The 21,713-nt window shown below is 44.4% G+C and overlaps 1 protein-coding gene across 1 annotated transcript in view; it reads right to left on the bottom strand.

Moving 5' to 3' along the window:
• The window catches only part of ERN1 (endoplasmic reticulum to nucleus signaling 1), an 80,638-nt gene that overhangs the window by 48,047 nt on the left and 10,878 nt on the right, over nucleotides 1-21,713 (bottom strand). The window contains exon 2 of the mRNA XM_036268297.1: nucleotides 7,176-7,296. Coding sequence (XP_036124190.1) covers nucleotides 7,176-7,296 — 121 coding nt within the window. The remainder of the gene's footprint in view (nucleotides 1-7,175; nucleotides 7,297-21,713) is intronic.

Here is a 21,713-nt window from a genome sequence, read left to right as displayed (position 1 = left end):
GTCCTGGAGAGCTCAGCCCTGACCCTGTGGGTCAGCGCTCCCCATACTAACTGGCGAAGGATCAGCTGTTGAAAATTACAACCTATCATGGGTGATGCTTACTCTCCCTTTTGTTCTTCCCTCCTCGTGGACAGGAACACGGGCAGGCAGCCACACCTGGAGTAGCACTGCCACAGGACAGCCTGAGAGAACTTCAGCGGGGCTGTGGCCTGGTCCAATCAGTCTCATCAGAGGCATGTCTGACAGCACCGTGGTGGGTGAACGGGAGGACAAGACAGGTGCAGGGACCACAGTCAGGAAGCTGCTGCATTATCTGGGAAATGGATGGACAGCCCGGCCGAGGCACTGGCAAGGGGGATGGGGAGGAGGAGTAGGATTTGGGAGACACCTCTTCAGTCTACATGACAGGACTTGGTGACCAAGTAGCAGAGCATCACTCTGTTTTCCAGAGGGGTGGGCCATGACGGTCAGCACCGGGGGGAACCATGGCAAGAAGCACAAGGTAAGAAAGGGAAATGTATGGGGAGATTTTCTCCAAATTTCAAATAACAACTTTTGTTCTGATCCTTCCCTCATAAGACTCTCCAATATTAACCATTCAAGGGACATCTCAGGAGTCTGGGCCCATCCGGAGGGGAAAGAGGCCATGCTGCACAGTTAGCACATTTTTATGATTAGTAAAGGATGGTTCTAAATTAGAGCCAGTGCAGACTTCCAGTCAAGATGGCGGGTAGGTAAACATGGTATCACGTCCTCCCGCAACCACATCAAAGTTACAACTAAACTACAGAACAACCATCATTCAAAACCGCCTGAAATCAAGCTGAATGGAAGTCCTACAACTACGGAATTAAAGCAGCAGCTGCATCGAGACTGGTAGGAGGGGCGGAGGCGGACGGGCTGGTCCCACACCCACATGTGGCGGATAAAAATCAGGAGGACACCTCGGCTGGGAAGGTCCTCCCTGAGGACTGAGGGGTCCCCGTCCCACACCAGGTGCCCCGCTCAGGGTTCCAGTGCCAGGAAGAGAATCCTCATAACTTCTGGCTGGAAAAACCAGCGGGAACTGAGGCTCAGGGAAGCTGACAGGCTGGAGCCCCAGGCAGCTCCTTAAAGGGCCCGCGCACGGACTTATCGGACTCTCTCCCTCTAAGCTTGGAGGGGAGGCAGCTCAAGGGGCGCCAGAGACATCCAGGGAAGAACTGAGCTGTTTGGCACTGGAGCGAGGGCTGGAGAGGGGGCTTTCTCCGGGGCACACGTGCTGTCAGAGGCCTTTGTTCCTTTGGTGAGCCCTTCCCTGGGGCAGCAGACAGTCGCCATATCTGGGACTCCAGCAACCTGGCTCACACTGGTAGCCCTGCCCTGTTTACTCCCTGAGGCCCCGCCCCGCCCCACCTAACTTTCAAGCCCACCCAACTTTCAAGCCCACCCAAGCTGTTGCCACTTGCTTAACCATAAGATTGGCCTGTCTTGGATCCTGCTTCAGGTTTTCCTAAATTCTTTCAAACAAGCAGCATCTGGTCTCAGATAGCCCCATACCTCTCATTACATAATACATAGAAACAAACACAGGAAGGCAGCCAAAATGAGGAGACAAAGAAACATGTCCCAAATGAAAGAACAGAACAAAACCCCAGGAAAAGAACTACGTGAAATGGAGATAAGCAACCTAACAGATGCTGAGTTCAAAACACTGCTTATAAGGATGCTCAGTGAACTTAGTGAGAACCTCAGCAAACTTAGTGAGGACCTCAAGAGCACAAAAAAGGACAAGTCAGAAATGAAAGATGCACAGTCAGACATGAAGGAGGCACTAACTGAAACAAAGAATAATTTACACAGATTCAATAGTAGAGTATGTAAATCCAAGAAGCAAATCATCGATTTGGAATATAAGGAAGCAAAAAACACCCAATCAAAACAACAACAACAAAAAAGAATAAAAAAAAATGAGGATAGTGTAAGGAGCCTCTGGGACAACTTCAAGCGTGCCAACATTCGCATCTTGGGGTGCCAGAAGGAGAAGAGAGAGAACAAGAAATCGAAAACCTATTTGAAACAATAATGGCAGAAAACTTCCCTAACTTGGTGAAAGAAATAGACATACAAGTCCAGGAAGCACAGAGAGTCCCAAACATGATGAACCCCAAGAGGCCCATACCAAGACACATCATCATCAAAATGCAAAAGGTTCAAGACAAAGAGAGAATCTTAAAAGCAGCAAGAGAAAAACAGTTACCTACAAGGGAGTTCCCATTAGACTGTCAGCTGATTTCTCAAAAGAAACTTTGCAGGCCAGAAGGGAGTGGCAAGAAATATTCAGAGTGATGAAAAGCAAGAACCTACAACCAAGATTACTCTATCCTGCAAAGCTGTCATTTAGAATCGATGGTCATATAAAGAGTTTCCCAGACAAAGAAAAGCTAAAGGAGTTCATCACCACCAAACCATTATTATATGAAATGTTGAAGGGTCTTCTTGAAGAAAAAGATAAAAAATATGAACAAACAAAATGGCAATGAATACATATCTATCAACAATTGAATCTACAAACAGAATGAACAGGCAGAACAGAAACATTCTCATAGATAGAGAGAACATTTTGTTGGTTGCCAGATGGGAGGGGGGTTGGGGGAATGGATGAAAAAGGTGAAGGGATTAAGAAGTACAAATTGGTTGCTAGACTGACAAACCTGAAAGAGAAGGGGGTTGGGGGATGGGAATAAATAAACCAAAGGACTTATATGCATATATACATAACCAATGGACACAGACAACAGTGTGGGAAAAGGCAGGAGGGGGGCAGGAGTGGGGAGGAGGGAGTTAATGGGGGAAAAATGAGGAACATCTGTAATACATTCCACAATGAAGATAAAAATAAATAAAAAAATAAATTAGAGCCAGTGCTCCGTGCCATGGAATAGATGGGAGTAGGGAGGCTAAAGAGTTACCTGCAATTTGATGGCGACTTGAGTATCAAAAATCAGCATTAACTAGTATTTCAAGTTAAGTGCAAGAAAACTGTAAACCAGAGCCGGCAATACCCACGCAAGTCCTTTGGACCCCAGCAAGCCAGAGCAAGCCCTGTAAAACCAATCCAACAGAAGGCAGGACAGCAACCTCCTGTTTGCGTGTGAGCTGAAATAAAACATACGCAACCATCCTCACTGGCGAAGTTTCAGAAACGGACAGACAGCGAAGCTACGGTTAGAAAATCACAGCTTAGAAAGGTCCCATCTCATGTCAAGTGTCAGAACTCAACTTAGTTTCTGAAAACAAGTAAAACTCATTTTCTGTACTAGGTGCAGTCTGTCACGACAGTGTAAGAAATCTCCATTTCTGGGAACAGCAACACATGCTTGGGTGAGGAACTAAGGCACCTGCCAAAACCACTCTATGGAAAGAAAAATAAACAAAACAAAACACTCCCAGTTTGTTGGCCCCTGAAACAAGTAAACAATTATGACACCATGAAATGGAGTAGCAGGGCTATATTCTGCAGAACCCCAGTTTGATGAGTTACAGGTGTCTGTCTGCATCGGCAAGCTTCTTCCGTTTGGCTTTGACGCCCCACTGCCACGCAGATGCAGGTCTCCCTTGCTGGGACCGGTGCAGTCGCCTCTGCCTGGTCTCCTCCCTCCTGGCTCCATCAGCTGAGTCTCAGGGCAGCGCCTGCTGATCCTATAAAGCTAAGGCTGGGTGTCTGTCAGCTCAGGCGGCCATAACAAAATACCGCAGCCCAGGTGGCTTAAACTAGACATTTACATCTCACAGTCCCACAGACGAGAAGTCGCAGACCAGGTGTCAGTGTGGGTTGAGCGAGAGCCCTCTCTCTGGCTTGCAGACGGCGCCTTCTCACTATGTTCTCACTGTGGACAGCACAGAGCTATGGTCTCTTTTTCTTCTCAGAAGGGCACTAATCCCATCACAGGGTCCCTCCCTCTGACCTCATCTAAACCAAATCACCTCCCAAAGGCTCCACCATAGGAATTTGGGGGCGGGAACACGAATATCACACAATACCAGGGCTCCTTTGTTCAGACACCACCAACAGCTTCAGAAAAGCCGATTCCCTCACACCAGCCATCAGGAGCTACCAGTGGTCTCCATACAGAGGGCACAAATGGCCCGGCAATGCTCAGGAAGTCTGTGAGGGCATTTCCTGGTGGTCACAGGAACTGGGGGAGTGGGGTGGTATGGACTGTGGGGGTCCAGGGATGCCAGAGCGCCCTGCACGGCCAAAGATCACCCCACAATTGCAGGCTGCTCTGATGTTCCACCAGACACTCAAATGGGCCAAAAAACCCTTAGTAATTACCCGACTCTACAATCTAACTGCTTTACATAACACAAAAGCACTTTTTGCCTACTTTTATACAACTGACTCTTCTTGGAATGTGACTACTGTCGAAGTCAGGTAAGGCTGTGCCTTTGTTTGGAACGTTATCAAGAACTGCTCACCGTCCTGGAAATCCAGTTACCAGAGGTATCTGGTATCCTAGCCTGCGTTTTACCAGTCTACACCGACAGGCACCGTGCTCACTCATCAGTGGAGTCAGCAGAGATCAGAATGTAGCTAAGCATTACATGTTAAATTACATATATGTGATTAAAAACTGCCCACCTGTTATTTCAGATTACCAAGTGGGTAATATATTTCTTTCTTTTTAAAACTGTGGGTGCAGGTAGGTTAGCATCTATAAATCTCTTTTCAGGACAGTAGTAGGGGCATTTTTATCATAAATATTATGTAAAGGGAGCACTCTGTTGCTACACGACTGGCCTTCTGGCATGCCAAGCACATGCCCACCTGTGCCCCTGCAAGGCCTTCTGCCTAAAGACTTCCTTCCTTCCTGGAGTTCTTACTCAGTGGGGCTGTCCCTGTTTAAATTTACAGCCCCACCCAACCCCCAACCCCAGCATGCCCTATCCCATTTTTTAAATCTCTAGTTAGAACTACAAGATTGAAACTGAACTGGAAGCTCAGGGTCTCCATACACCACCATCTATAACCCGTGTATGGGAATATACATTGAAGCTACTGGCAGACAGTGCTGAATTTCACTAAAATAAGCCAGTGTGTTCTCAGAAAAACAATGAGACTCAGAACATACCGATTATTACTTGAAACTATTCGGATTTCTTTAGTTCTTCCTTGAAGTTCCTTTTAACTCCTCCCTGCTCTGCCTAGACCTGCTGCCTCCTTGGCTCCCTTCCAGGTCTCCCTCTCCAGACTGACATCCAACCATCCACCAAGGCTCAGCTCCAACACCCCAGCTTCATGAAGCCTTTCCTGCCCCTGCCCCAGCCCCAGCAGTTCCTCGGACCTCTCTGAGGTGGCTACACCAGCTCTGTGCACTTACCATTTCTCCCTGCCAGACAGTGGGCTCCTTGCGGGTAAGGGCAGCCTTTTTCTTCTTTGGGCCCATACAGTCTCTTTCACAGACTAGGTCTTGTAAAGATGTGTTAAATTAACTAAAAGAGCCCTGGCCGGTTTGGCTCAGCGGTTAGAGCGTCGACCTGCGGTCCGGAGAGACCCGGGTTCGGTTCCCGCTAAGGGCATGTACCTCGGTTGCGGTTTGTCCCCGGCCCTGGTCGGTTGTGCGGGTGGCAGCCATTCGATGTGTTCCTTTCGCATCGATGTTTCTCTCTCTCTCTCTGTTCCTCTCTCTCCCTCCCACTCTACCTGAACAAAAAATGGAAAAATGTCCTCGGGTGAGGATTAAATAAATAAATAAATAAATAAATAAATAAACTAAAAGAAGGCAAACTCCTAGCTATACTAGGAGAACAGATTGATATTGGCTAAGTAACAAACAAGGCCGGACACAGTTTTGCTGGATCCAGCTGAGGCCACTTCTAGAAATTCAGACTTGGAGAAGATGAATTTAAACAAAATATACAGGGAAAAGCAAAGCAGAAGAATGAAGTGGCGCGGGGCAAAAACGCCCTGCCGAGGAACACTGCAACTGAGGGGCCGTTCCTAACACAAGAGTAAACATGTTCATCGCAATCCTTCTGCACCTTGTTGATTTCCATCTTTGGATAAAATCAGAAATAATGAAACTTAAACACCTCTGCTTTTGTTTTAAAAAAAACATTAAAAGGCTTAAACATGAAGGAGAGACAGGACAGATAACATTCTGTAATGCAATGCTAAAACCCAGCTCTACCGTCTTCCTGTGGCCATTGACTCCCGAGAGCTGGTTCTTTCTGTTGCTTACAGTTCTCGCTGATCCGAGCAGGGCTCAGACAGGTGAAGCAGGGCAGTCTGTGGTGCCCCAGCTGCCATCATCCGTGGATGGTAACTAGGTGTGCTGCTGAATTAACAAGATGACGTGGGACCTTCTGACATAGGCCCGTATTTTCCCATCTAAAATACTATTTTGGAACATTTTATTAAGAAGGAAAAACACTTGCTGTGCTCATGAAAATAATGAGTCACAGATTAGCGACGGAAGAGAACATGCTGGTCGGACCTTCACCTAAGGCCAAATGAGAATTATTACTGGGCAGAATAATAGAGATGACACAGAACGCCCCAAATCCTGGGATCTGCATGGTTTTACCTGGGAAGACTGCTTTAGAAATCAAATACAATTTCCCAGCCGTAGGACTCCGCTCTGCTAGCTGTCACCAGGAAGACAAGACCATAAAATGGGAGCATGGAAGATTACGAAATGAGAACCGGGCTCAGCCTTTTACTTCCCTCCATGTAAAGAACCAATCAAGTGGCTAACTTGGACGAATGTCAGAGCTTACAGCCCTCAGTTATTCTAGCCTCTATCAAAACAAACGAGTCATCTGAGGTTAGGGAAGCTACCTTCTCGTAATTATGATTACAGGATTCTAATTACTAGAACATAACAAAAAATGGAGTGCAGCATGTCTTTTGTAAAGACCAAGCCAGAACTATTAATAGTAAAGCTTAGAGCCATTTAAACATGAAATCTGGACATAAGCAAAAAAAAAAAAAGAGTCCCTCTTCAACCAATGCACTTAACAGACAATCACAATTCAAGCTGTACCTTTGAGCCCTGTACTCTACTTGACTCCGTTACCCCTTTTTATTTTGTTAAATAACATATAGCTGTTTTTCTCTTTTTCTGGAATATGTTTCCTTGGAAGCAGCAGAGCCAACGTCCATATTACCCAAGGACCACATCCAAAATTACCTTCTTTTAAAGTCCATTTGATCGAGCCTGTCCTCTTGCTGACAGCATGCAAACTTCCATCGAGGGTTGACACAAACAACAAGGTTTCAGGAAGGGTCACCGTGCTGGGACTTCCAAAAATCTGCAATGAGATGGAGAAGAACCTCATGGTCAACATGATTCTTCACCTCAGGCACGTTCCACAGCAGACCCCTACCCCGAAAGGCTCTAAACTCCACCATCTTCAAGATGAGGACACTGAGGTGGGAGAGCCGAAGTTCCCATCAAGGGCACCTGTCTAGACCGCAGCTGAGTCAGGACTAGAATCCAGATCACCTTATTCTAAGTGGCAATCCTTCCTGCAGACAGACAGGCTTATGACCTAACATGGCAAGGACAGGGATTCTGAAATACTCCGCTGAAACAGAGAGAGAAAGTATGCTCAGTTTGCTAACTGACTTGCTTCTCTTAGTTATATTTCACTTTCTAAAACCTGGCCATCTCGCAAGACTCCACGATAAAGAGGAATACCAACACACCCCCACACACAACATTTAAAAGGGCAAAGAATTAGGGGAAATGTTTAATGCAAAACAGGAAAAACAGCTCTCATTCTATGATGAGTTTATGTAGTAATAAAACACCAAAATTTCAAAAGAGACATGTTATAAAAGAAAATGTATAAGAAACAACTCCAATCACTCCTCACTTATACTTGAAATACAATTTAAATCAAAAGGCACCTTTTATGCTCAATGAATAAAAAAAATTTTTTTAAAGAAAACTACCCACTATAATATTCAACACTAAAGATAAGTTTAAAAAAATAAAATAAAAAATGAAAAAAAAATAAAGAAAATAGCACAAGGTAGTGAAATTTGCTTTTTTGTCCATTGCTGGTGGAGATGAAAATGTTAAGTTTGTACAGTTTTTCTGGAAAGCATAAAAGTGCTCATATTTTTGGTCCTGTAATTCCACTTCTATATCCTAAAGAAATAATTCCAGATATGGAAAAAGCTCTGTGCACAAAGATACTCATTACACCTCATTTATAAATTTTAAAAAACTAGAAAGACCCGAATTTCCAATAATATTTCAGTGGCTGAAACAAACTATGACACATACACTCATTGAAACATTATGCAATCATTAAAACAGCATGTGGAAAAATCTACAGCAATACAGAAAAATGTTTATATACGTTATCACATGAAAAATATAGAATCCAAAATTTAATGTACACTGTAGTTATAATTATATTGGACAGATTTTTTTGCTCTGCCTGTCCTCTAGCTTTGCTAGGAATTGTACCCTCATCCACACAGATTTTATGGGAGCAGCTGTATGCAAGTGTGTGTGTGTGCGTGTGTGTGTGTGCACTGCACACGTGCAGGTGATAGCTGGTGAGGTTTCCTAGGAACATGCTTTTGAGGTAGGGCCCATTCAGCAATGCCATTTTGTAATGAGTCTGCCACTTCCTTTGTCACTACACTGTCCGCAAATTAACTGGTTCCTACAGGTGTTTGATTAAAAACAGGCCAACTTGTTTATACTGAGACAGTTTGAATTTTGGCACAAATGCTATTTTAAAAATATAGCTGGCTTTTTGCACTAAATCTCAAAGATTGGGGGGTTATTTGTATATGGGAGTCTGACCCCCAAATACCTGGTCATTCTTGGTAAGAGCCAGGATGATGCCCAGTTAATCCCTTAAAAGGGAAAGCCCCATTCTCTCCAGGACAGTCTGAGGGGGCAGGACACTAGTCCCTGCATTCCTTTTCCACGGTGGAGACCAACCGGCAGAACGGACGCCACAGCTTCCAGAACCCAGCTCATCTCACCTCCTGTGTGCCTGGCCTGGAGGAGAAGCTCCCCCTTTACTCTGTCCAGAGCCAGAGCCCACTCACCTGGAATGGGAGAAACGGCAGCAAGGTTATCACTGCCTGTTCAGTCTCTTCTCTGGGCAAAGCCTTAAACCCAAGGAGCAAGAATCTGCTTTTAACTCCACCTTTGGAACTAGGAAATCTGCTTTAGGTAGACTGGCTAGGAAAACAAGCCTGGGGGTGGTGCCCGCCCTAGCCGGGAATCCAGAAGTTATGCACAACTGTTTGGGGGTGGGGTAGTTAACATTATTTTAGGCCACCTGGACCTGCTCACACCTGAAGTAGAAGGGTGCATGTGGCCTAGAGCATTTGGCCTGGAGAACAGTGGCCCTATGACAAGACCCCTGAGGCTACAGCTGAGCAAGACTTCAGGGTCTCCCACTGGGAAGGGGATGGGTCTGTAGCTTGATATGGGATGGCTCCTGATGTTAGGTAGGGGCAGTCTGGGGACTAAATACATGAAAAGGGAAGACTCATGCATACCTGGGGGCCAAGAGATGGAAATCCCTCCTGAGCACCCCTCCACCTACCAAATAGTTATCCCACGAACCACCATTTTGTACCCTGGGTCTTGGGATCACACAAGAATGGGGTTGCACTCTCTGGATGGCTGAAGTGGTAAGCAATTGAACTTGGGAGATTTCTGTGAATATGTTTTCCTTCATGTGGAAAACAACTGGGTAAGAGAGAGAAAGACAAAGGCAGAAACAGAGAAAGAAGCCTGAGAAGAAACACAGCTGAAAGACTGGGAGAGCGCGGCCGGCACCCACTGACCCTCAGGCCTCGCCAAGTTCCTGTCCTTGGGCGCAGAGACGCCCAATCCTTAACATGAATTCTCCTCTTCGCTCAAGCTTGTTGGAACTAGGTGTCTGTCATTCACAACCCACACAGCCCTAACACACACGCACATGCACACACACCTATACACAGAGCAAAGGAAAATATATACATCTAGGAAAAAAGATGAAGAGAAGACTGTAAAATTATAGCAATAGCTTTTTTTCCTCCTCTATTTTCTTTTTATTCCTCACCTGAGGGTATTTTTCTACTTGTCATCAGATAGAGTGGGAGGGAGGGTGAGAAAGAGACAGAAACATCGATGTGATAGAGCCACATCGACTGGTTGCCTCCCACATGACCCAACCAGGGCCGGGGACGGGACCTAGGTGTCCTCGACAGGAATCAAACGTGTGACTCATTGGGCCACGGACCAATGCTCTAACTGCTGAGTCAAACCGGCCAGGGCTCTCGTCTATTTTCTAATTTTTCTATAATAGGATCACATAATCTGCAATGAATTTTTTATAAGCTATAAAGGAAATGGACAAGTTAGCAGGTGGGAGAGAGGCTGGAATTTAAAGGAGCTTCAGCAAGCTCCTGAATCCCAGGTGAAGCACTTTCCATCTCAGGATATTAAGCAACTTGACCATCTTGGATCATTAATATCCACCAAACAAGGAACGAAAGTTTAGAAGCAGAGAGGTCGCCTGGTCAGACAGTGTGCTTCCAAGAATAGACGAGTTTTGTTGTTTTAAAGCCTACAACTATAATGAACCAAATGCCCGCAAGTACATGTTACCACAGTATTAATATTAAAAAGGGCTAATACTTAATAAAATATATCCGTGCTGCTTCACTACTGGTGTGGAAACAAAAGCCAGCTGCCTGTCTGAGCAGCTGGAAACCACAGGAAGAGCAATTGTCTACGGTTGGTTGGTGAATTGAAATAAAACACTAATCATCTAACACTGTCTTTCTAAAATCTCAAAAATACCAGGTTGGGCCAGACATTGAATCTGGCAACTGAGAGCACTGACAGTTCATCACAACATCCAGTGATGTCACAAACCCTGTCACTACTGACAGGTGTTTCTCTTCCTTGAAGGCTCTTGGCAGTTTCAAATTAGCACAGCCAGGAAGCCACTGTGACCAGTGTTATTCTCTCAGAAGGCAAATGAATATTACAAAATGTCTGGCTCTTTAGCCCTGGCATTTTTTACTTTTCTTTATTAATTTTTTTTTTTTTTTTTTTTTTTTTTTTAGAGAGAGGAAGGGAGAAGGAGAGAGAGATAGAAACATGGATATGAGAGAACATCGACTGGCTGCCTCCTGCATACCCCTGACTGGGGATCAGGCCCACAACCTGGGCATGTGCCCTGACCGGGAATCGAACCAGCGACCTCTTGGTGCATGGGTCGATGCTCAACCACTGAGCAACACTGGCCGGGCAGCCCTGGCATTTTAAAGCATGCAAATGCCTGCCTTCAAATACAGTTGCTAAAACTAACATGAACTAAGCTTCTCTGTGCCTTTTGCAATACTGAGGAGAGCTGAGAACTGCGTGTACCTGAACGTCTAAAAACATGCTTCCCAGTGATGAACTTGCACATTCCCTTCACCCTGCCAGGCATCAGTGCTCCCTTTTCTCTACGACGGGCGAGATGGCAAGAGGCCCTACAGTTAGTTATACACACTAGTTTTCGGAGAGCCTGAAAACGGATAGAAAAGGCTGATTCTACAGATCGGCTGCAAGCTGACTACCTGGAATCTGACACATTCGTCAAACGAGTGAAATACATATTCCTGGCTTCGATGGTAACTTCTAAGAAGTCACAGTATCACTGCAGAAGGACAGAATGGCAGTGGCATGTAATCTAGTCTAGCCTAAAACTAGACATCCATTAGCTAATGGTCCTCACCAGAGTCTCCCTCCCCTGAAAACAACTGCCATTCTGGGGCTGCATCCTCGTGTTCAACATTCTGATTATAAAGCAAGTTTCACAAAGTCCAGCAGCGACTCCAGTTCATAAAATGCACCACTTAGTGCCCTGGACAGTGACTCAGTGGACAGAGCATCAGTCCACAAACCAAAGGGTTGAGGGTTTGATTCCAAATCAAGGGCATGTACCTGGGTTGCAGGTTTGATCTTGGCCCAGTCGGGCGCATGCGGGAGGCAACTGATCAATGTGTCTCTCTTACATCAATGTTTCTCTCTCTGTCTCTCTCTCCCTCCCTCCCTTCCTTCCTTCTACTCTCTCTACTATATACATATATATATCTTCAGGTGAGAATTAACAAAAAATAAAAATAAATGCATCACACACTTTGCCTTTGCTATGAAGACCTGGAAGCAACTCGCAACTGTTTACACAGATGCCTAAAAGGTAGGTGGGCTGCTGACAGTTTCAATCTCTAATATTCTAAACTCAGCTAACTGTCAGTTGCTCATGCATTAATTAACTGAACTCCCTATATTTCAGGTAAGAAAAAAATCTTTTCTAAAACGAGTTCTGAATAGCTTTGTTTAGAAAAAGTCTTCTTCAGTAAAGAGAATTACGAACCCAGGGGCAGGGGTGTGTTTAAGCTGCACACAACCAAAGGAAACAGCCTCTAACAAAACCCCACAGTTTCTGACTAGCACTTGGGGCAGTCAGGCCAGGAGGTGGTGGCAGGAGGAAAGCCACCAGCAAAGCCCCGGGGCTAGGTTTTGATGCCACGCCTGTCACTAAAGCCACAGCTCATTTCCACTCACCCTCTGCCCCTGGAGGAAGAAGGGCGGAAGGCGCCCCACCAGCTCCTCTAATACCCAGGGCACACGCAAGGCCAGCGCTCCTCGGGGTTTTCAGAAATGCTGCATTTTCCAAAGACATGCAAGTCTTCATTTTCAGACTCACATTTCAAGAAGCGGTCCATAGGCTAACCGATCACCTAACAACAAGGGTCAGAAATAAGGTTAATAAAAATGGCACAGGACTCTCATCTCGAGGTCAGTGGGAAGAAGTGAAGCCATGAACACACGTGTCTCATCACCAGCTTTCCAGAGGGATCTACACCTGATGAGCGTTGTAGTATCGGTTGTTTACAAAACGGACGCATCCCACCCCCACGATAAAGGAGCACACACACAGAGCTCTGCCCCACCACTGGGAACAGGCGAGCCACACACTTCTCAGGTGGCGTACAGATCGATCACGCCAAACCCAATTGTACATCTCCAAATGTTAAATTTATGACAACACTGTAGTGATCGTTAGTAGAATAAGTGAGAACAGTAAAAATAGTTAAAATGAAAATCTCTTCTGTGAATCTTCTCCCCTTCCTCCCTCCACTCCAACAGACCATAGTTTCTATATCATTAGAATCAATAATCTGGCTGGAATTTTTTTTTTCCTTTTAGGAGTACAGCACCGATTTTCAGCAGTTGTTCAGGGAATGTTTTGTTTTTCAAATAATTTTCCCTCTCCGTTCACTGGATTACTGTGTATATCATAATCATAACTTTAGTTTTATGTATTTAAAGCTAAAAAAACCATTCCTCCAAACCAAACTAGAACACTAGCAAGGATACTGGCATGTTTCCACAGAAAGTCATTAACAATGGGGTATGTACCTAATTCCTGGAACCTGCACCTGCCGTCAGTGCAGGAGCTCCTCAACAGAGCTCAATCCACCGGACAGCTGGCCACAGAGGTAAAGCGAAGTTCGAGTGACTTCAAGGTCGTTTTGGTTAATGAATACTACACAACATGGTATTATATATAAGACTTACAACAGGTATGCAAGTGAGGGAAGGATTACATAAGAAAGATTTCCAAGAAATTTTGTTTTACTACTTAGAACGCAAGCACTCTAGAGAAGAATTAAAGTTGCATGTCATCAAATGTAGAATATTTAATAGATTTCAAATGCATTAGAATGTGCTAAGGAATCAGAACTTATAACTATTAATTTAGCAATATGCTCAGGAGTGAGAAGGGCATTGTTCTCCTGGCTTTAATTAGTAAAAGCCGCAGAATGGATCAGCTGATTTTAAGAGATATCAGTAAAACACTTTCTGGATACCAGTCCTATAGGGCTACACACACACACACACACACACACACACAATCAAGTCAACTTGTGCAGTAATATGTCAATTCAGCAGGAAATAACTCAAAATGGTATTCTGTAATGTAGTCCTCGGCAAGCACTAAATGATATTCAAAAAGGACATATGTATCTACAATTCTATTTGCAGCAATAGTATCTACTTCAGATTATAAACTCCAACAAAGCCTGGCTATTTGCAATTCTGGCTGCTTTACAAAAAGTACCCAGCAGAGTACTGTCATTCTAATGCCATTTGATCACATGGTAGAAGACTGTATCCAATGATGGCCAAAAAGCTGTCTAGAATTCACCAAAGCAGCTAAGACTAAAATCAGTGCCCAGTAAATGTCAGTACATACCCATTACATAAAGATCTCTTGTTGAAAAAATAGAGCCCACATGAGTATAAACTTCATACTGATCAGGAGAGTGGGTTAAACAAACAGCTCCCAAAGGCCTACTTTTGAAGGTGTCTTATGTTGAAGGCCTGACTAGACAGATACAACGAAGATTTTTATTCTAATCAAACCCTGCTCTCCAACCCCAAACTCATTTACACACCTGATCCAACAGTCAAGTCCTGCCATTTGTACACAGTGACACAGAAAACTCATTCTGTCAAGAAGAAGAAAAAAAAGAAGAAATATATATATAAACAATAAAATGGCAATAAATACATATCTATGAACAACTGAATCTAAAAAAACAAAATAAACGAACAAGCAGAACAGAAACAGACTCATAAATACAGAGAATATTTTGATAGCTGCCAAATGGGAGGGGATTGGGAGGATGGGTGGAAAGGGTGAAGGGACTGAGAAGTACAAATTGGCTGTTACAGAACAGTCATGGGGACTTAAAGTACAGCACAGAGAATATAATCAACAAGATTCTAGTAACTGTGTATGGTCAGATGGGTACCAGATTTAGCAGGATGATCACTTAGTAAGTGAAACTAATATAATATTATAAGTCAACTATAACAGAAAAATAAAAATTAAAAAAAAATTTTTTTTTAAGCCTGGTAAAAAAGGAGCTGGAAAAAAAAAAAAAAGAGAACAGGATTAAAATATTGGTGACATTAAGAAACTTTTCTTGTTCAATTGTGCCTATGTTTTAACGATTTCGGTCTACTACAGAACTATTCCAAGTTCTGTTATACTTCCTTTACTTGAGTGTAAGTCAGCAATAACCCATCAACCAAATACTAATCCTTCTAACAGCCGATCAGCTGTTGTGTTTCCGGACATTGGGTCAATAAAGGTAACCATGACATTTGCTTTGGATCAGCGTCAAGTGTCTGATTGGGATGCAGCAAAGGGCAAGGCCTAACTGAAAAGCTCTGTGTGGTTTTCAAACTAAGCAACTGAGAGAGTTAAACTACTATTTGTGGTAATGCTTGTGTGGTGTAACTGACCACCACCCAAGACAGTTACAATTCTTCGGTTTAAGCTATTCCTTTAAATGGGTCTGACAAAAGGTTCCTCATAAATTCACTTTATTCCTGGGTACAAAGGTATGCTAATTTCACAACAGGAGAATATATTTCTGACACTGGTTTGGGGGCCCCAGGCTGTGTCTAAGTCCAAATAGCTAGCTGTTCTGTTTGTCTTCATGGTCCATCTGCCAGCAACTTACTGACACCATGGGAGGAGGAAATGTGTTAGGCATGAAAGGTGCTCCGTGGTCAAGGAAACAAGCCATGTGCTTAGGGTGGTATCAAATCCCTGAGGTCCCCAAGCCTTTTAGTGGTATGAAAACTAAAACTCAAGCTTTCACAATCATTCAGTGGTTGAGATTTAGAATGCAAGTATTGCCACTATTATGTTATTGTCTTCACTAAAAGGCAACAGCAGCAATTCAGATCTTGCAAAAACTGAGAAACCTACTAGGTTCACTTACTTTAATGGAACAGCAGCATTATACACAAACTAAACTAATAAAAGTCTGACTTAGACCAATAATTCCTACGGGGACTACCAGCCCTATAAGAAACCAGATTTGATCCATTCAAGTATGTATATTCATTGGCAGTTAGGAAGTCCTCATATGAAAACCCAAGGGGAAAAAAAGGTTCGGTTAGATATCAAATTGTTCAGTCCTGATAATAGCAACTAATCAAAAATTGTCAATTTTGTTTTTTACCCTTAGTTAGGGATTTCTTTTGGGGGCAGGGGAGTCGAGGGGGCAAGCAGAAAATAGATATATGCTCTAGTTAAATAAAAGTTATCTACAAATAACTGTATTTATGACATAATTGCCACCTACACTTGCCAGATGTTGCCAAGCTTTATAAGAGAAGATACCTGGACTTCCTCTAGCCAGATCCCCATTGTTTGAAGTCCATTTGAGGATTAGCTACTTCCCTACTTGCCCAGTCCACCATACTGCCTTCCCATCGCCAATGAGCTAGATGGTCATTAAGTCCATATGGCTCCGCACAACACAGATCAAACAGTAGAACTGTTTACAACTTCTGGGATATATAATTTTAGAGATGAAAAGGGCTGAAGAGATCACCTTACCCAACCCTCTCATTTAATAGGAGAAGTCAAGGCCCAGAGAGGTGAAGTGACTTGCCCAAGGCACCACAGACAGTTAACCGTAGACACAGGAGTGGAACCAAGGCCTCCGCCTTTCCGTCTGGTCCTTTGCCCACTACACCACACTATAATTTCAATACTTTAAATCATGGTTCTCTGAGAATCAAAGCTTAAATTATTTCAGGCCTGGAGCTCCCTTCTGAATCCTGCTGGAGTGGTTGGTGAACAGCACTCTGCCCTAAAGTGGGGGGGGGGGGGGTGTCTTTTGGATGATGTCAAAACATAAACTGTAGATTCTACCCAGACACCCAATATACCAAAAAGCACTGAACATTATATAGGGTGGGGTCTTTAAAAAATGTTTTGGGTAAAAATTCCTGAGATCCCACTGTAGATCTAACTGGGTGGGAATACCACCACAGAAAGCCAAAGGCCTTAGCCACCATAAAAAAAATTCCTGCAATACACATTTATCCAGCCCAGTTCTAATGGTTTAAAAAAATGCTCTTTGATGGTGATGATGATAGAGTAGGCTCTGCCAGTTTCTTTGATGAAGAAAGTCATTCTTCCAATGCCAATGCCAAGGAAACACACTTTACTGATTAGCAGAGGACAACTCCTTTGAACAGCAAGGACCATTTTAATGACCAAACATACACTGATGAGCCTCACGTACCAAGTCACGACTGCTTCACTTAGCAGGGTAGATGCTCACAAAAAAGGAAGGAAAGGCGTATCTGAATATTGATTTTTTCATGTGGAAAAAAAATCTTACGCCACCCAGATTTCCATAATTTCAGCATAGGTTTCTGTTTTCTAGGCTCCTCTGAGAGGCCAATGTAAACATCTCTGTGCAATTCTTCACACATTTGGACAGAAACAGGAAAGCACAGGAAACTGCTCAGAAGACTGTGTTGGCACAACCCGATCTAGAGGGGGACAACCGAGAGCCGAGGACAAGAGCGAGGCGAGGGGACTGGCCAAGACCAAGCTACGCTGCTTCCTCCAGCTTATCAAGGGATAGGCAGGAAACAGCAGCAGGAAAGAATGCCCAACAAGGAGATAGCAAGCCTTTCAATCAAGGTAGAGCCCGTCCAGACACCAAGGAGAACGGAGCTCCCTCCTGAGAAAGGAGAAATGGCTGTCCAGGGCAGGGGTAGGGGAGGACACACACTCTGCGGCCAACAGGCTCCATTTCCCCAGGGAGCGCTCTTCCTAAAGTCACCATCCTGATCCAGCTTCTGCCTTGTCTGGAGGTTATCCAATCTTACTGCCAATTTCTCCAGGTCAGAAATGACGTTTACATGGACATCTGAATTGTGGGGCCAAGTGGCTAACCTTCCCAATCTGTTTTTGCTTTTGAATACTGAGGAACAGCAACATCTCTTTAACTGCTAAAAAAGCAAAATAAATATTGAGATTTCCAAAGACAAGAATTATGTAAGTATCAGGGAAGATCATCTTGGTGGGGGAAGCTGGCCAATGTGGCTCAGTGGTTGAGTGTTGACCCATGCACCAAGAGGTCACCAGTTTGATTTCCAGTCAGGGCACATGCCCACGTTGTGGGCCCCATCCCCCGTGTGGAGCATGCAGGAGGCAGCCAATTGATGTTCTCTCTCATCAATGTCTCTATGTCTCTCCATCTCCCTTCCTCTCTCTCTAAAGTCAATAAAGAAAAAAAAATTTTTTTAAGGAAAAAAAAAAAAAAACCCAGCTGGTGTGGCTCAGTGGATTGAGTGTCATCCCATAAACAGAGAGGTCCCGGTTTGATTCCCGGTCAAAGCACATGCCCGGGTTTCAGGCTCAGTTCCCAGGAGGGGGCAAGCAGGAGAGGGGCCGGGAATGTGGTGTTTCTCTCTCACATTGATGTTTCTGTTTCTCTCTCCCTTCCTCTCACTTCAGAAAATGAATAAAAACATATTAAAAAAAAAAAGAAATTGGTAAGGGAGCCAAAGATACCATGGGAAAGTAAATAAATTCAGAAACCTGACTATCCACTCTGACTCCTGTCCTCATGGGTAGACAGCAATGATATAACATCTGGTGCTGGCTATCTGGAACAATTAAGAAAATGTTAAAGTAGGTTCAGTTTGTGGTATTTAAGAAGAAGAATTTTTTTAAAAAGAAGAAGAATATATTGCTGGAAAGATTTTTACCAAATGGTACTACATTTTACGTTCTGGGATTGTATGTGATTATCTGAAAACACATGCAGTACCCCTCATTTTCTTTTCCTAAAAAAAATTTTTTTTTTCTTTATTGATTTTAGAGAGAGAGGAATGGAGAGAGAGAGAGAAACATTGATGAGAGAGAACATCAACTGGCTACCTCCTGCATGTCTCCCACTGGGGGTTTGGCCCAACACTTGAGCATGTGCCCTGACCAGGAATTAAACTGGCAACCTCTTGGTGTATGGGTTGATGCTCAACCACTGAGCCATACCAGCCAGGCTATACCCCTCATTTTCTGATGCTGCTGAACAATTCAGTATGCTTGTTAGGCTTCAGGTAGTGCCTGGGCAGTATAAGGTAGACTCTGGAGCTAGACTACCTTGGGCGGATTTTCTCATCTGTAAAATGGGAATAATAATACTTCTTCAAAGGAGCATTGGAAGATTTAAATGCGTTAATATATGCAAAGCTCTTAGAACAGTACCTAGTATACAGTGAGTACCATAGAAGTGTCAGTCATTATTATGATTAATCAAGAACTGTATCTAAGCACAACAGAGATATGATTCCTGCCTAGTGGAGCTTATAGTCTAATAAGGAACCACAGGCATCAAATAATCAGACAACAGAATGACAAACTGCAGTGCTATGAGAGAAACATACAGGGACCCGTGCGAGCATAACAGGAAAAGCTGATCTGATCTTGTGTTGGGGGTCATGGGATCATAGTGTCAAAGGTTTCCCTGAAGGAGTGACATCTGAGTTCAGATCTACAGGAAGTGGGGAAGGAAGAAAAGAATTTCCTGGGCAGTGAAATAGCCTGTGCAAAGGCCCTAAAACTACAGATAATTTACTATGTTTGCAGACCTAGTGGGCCAGTGCTACTGGGGAGACAAAGCAGAAACGGCAGCGGGACAAGGTGGGGCTGGGAAAGCCGGCAGAAGTCAAGTGTGTGCTCATCCAGCGTGAGCCACAAAATCAGAACCTTCCTTACATGTCTTCTTTGTTACCTGCGTGGCTTACAGAAAGAGATGGAAGGCGTGCTGTCCACGCTGGTGCAAAACAAATCTGGAGGAAACAAATGCTCCCCTCTGGTGAAGTTTGACACACAAAAGAGTCTGTGTTCACACCCTAGGTGAGTCTTCTCTGGTGTTTCATTTTACACAAATGTTAGACTGATGCTGCTCAGCTGGTTTACAGCCGAGTGTGAGTATAACACACCAAAACATCATGGACACGTTTAATAATGAGACTGTTGTGATGAAGTGTGGCCTACAAAACAAACTCCAACGCAAGGTCTCTTGTTTGGAGACCCCTCCTCCAACTTCTCTGACCAGCCACCGGGCACAGATCAGAAAGCTCCCTCTGGAGGCCCAAGGAGTGGAACTTGCCCCTCTGTCCTTGTACTCACCGGGGTGGCGCCACCTCGCCAGTACCTGCAGAAAGTTCCAGGCTAGTTTTGCTACAGGAGGCAGAAATCGTGGGAATTCTAACCACGCGGAACAGGGTCGGTCGCTGGATCACAGTCTCACAGTACTCAAGCAGGCTGGCAAGGGCGAGACGTTCTCATCAGTCTTCCAGGTGCTCCGTTTCACACTCCATCCTGTTGGCTGATTTGTCCATGTCCAACTTACTTGCTAGTTCACTTGTTTCAACCCACCCCCTACCCCCGGGGCTGGACTCTCTCTCTTTTAACCTATAGATGCCCAGAAAGAAGGGTCCTATTATGTATAAGGTATTGGAGCCCCAAGGCCTATAACACTCCTGCCTTCAAGGAGTTTACCACCTAGCAGAGAAATTGTGCAACACGAGGGGAAAGGTGGCAGGTTCCACGCCGTGCCTCCTGCAGGCTGACCTGGCAGCGTGCCCAGGCTCTGAGAGCCAATTCCCTGCGATTCTGAGACCACACTTCCCTGCTCAGGCCTGCTTCTCAATCCTTGGCCTATTGTTCGGGTAAATTCAAATTAAAAAACCCAAAGTTCCTCAGGTACCCCCACAAGCCTGGCACATGCTCCACAGATGTTTTTTGGGTGAATGAAGCTAAAAGAAGTTGAGACTGAGTACAGGAATACTTGTTCTGGCTCAGGCTCTGGGTGAGTCACTACATTTCTCCTGGCATCAGTATGTGATTCTATGAAGTAAGAACACTGGGCTGGATATGCCTTTTAGCTCAGAAGGGTGATGATCCATGATTACCAGGCCCTCATCTCTCCTCGGCTTTCCTGTAGATTCTTCTCACCCCAACTGATCAAAACATGCCAAAACCCACCTGAGAATTTGAGGGTTTAGAATTCCTGATGACTTTGAACACAGTCATCCCCAGTCCTGGTCTTTCAACATCTCAGCGTCTCCATTTATCTCAAATTATTGCAACATTGGCAATTAGTAATAATCTGATTCACTTTAAGGTTCAGGGTGGGGAAAAGAAATATCACAGAGATCAACCAACGTTGTATGGGAGGAGGTAGGTTACTCCCAAGGACACATGCTATAGCTCTAAAACCAACCATCTCCTCAACTGAAAGGGAGTTCTCTACTCTTCTCCAAACCACAAGGCAGATAAGTGATTGAACTTTACTCAGGCACCAAAAGCCCCAGAGATTTCCAAATACTGCACCATCAGATCAACATGACTTAGGGTTGGTTTTAGAAGCAACTGTGGTTTGGTTCCTAGTAAGCTAAATGCCAAAACTACAGATAAACTTGATCTTAATCTCTATGTGTAAAAGAAAATGTTTTCTTCTTTGCAAAACAAGACCACAGCAAATGGAAAATGAACTACAGGATATGGCCACTACACTGTTCAGAGGTCAGAGATTCCCCGAAACTGGCCTTATATCTTTCGTGCAGTATTTGAATTTATCTGGAGATCTTACAATATGTACTTCCACAATCACCCAGCCGGTGTGGCTCAGTGGACTGAGTGCTGTCCCATGGACTGAGAGGTCCTGGTTCAATTCCTGGTCAGGGCACATGCCTGGGTTGCAGGCTTGATCCCCAGTAGGGGGCATGTAGGAGGCAACGGATCCATGTTTCTATCTCACATCAATGTTTTCCATCTCTCTCTCCCTTCCTCTCTCTCTAAAATATCAA

The sequence above is a fragment of the Molossus molossus genome, unplaced genomic scaffold, assembly GCF_014108415.1.
Source record: "Molossus molossus isolate mMolMol1 unplaced genomic scaffold, mMolMol1.p scaffold_m16_p_19, whole genome shotgun sequence".
Lineage (NCBI taxonomy): Eukaryota > Metazoa > Chordata > Mammalia > Chiroptera > Molossidae > Molossus > Molossus molossus.
The sequence above is the reverse complement of the archived record's forward strand: the minus strand, read 5'-3'. Positions and strand labels throughout refer to the sequence as shown.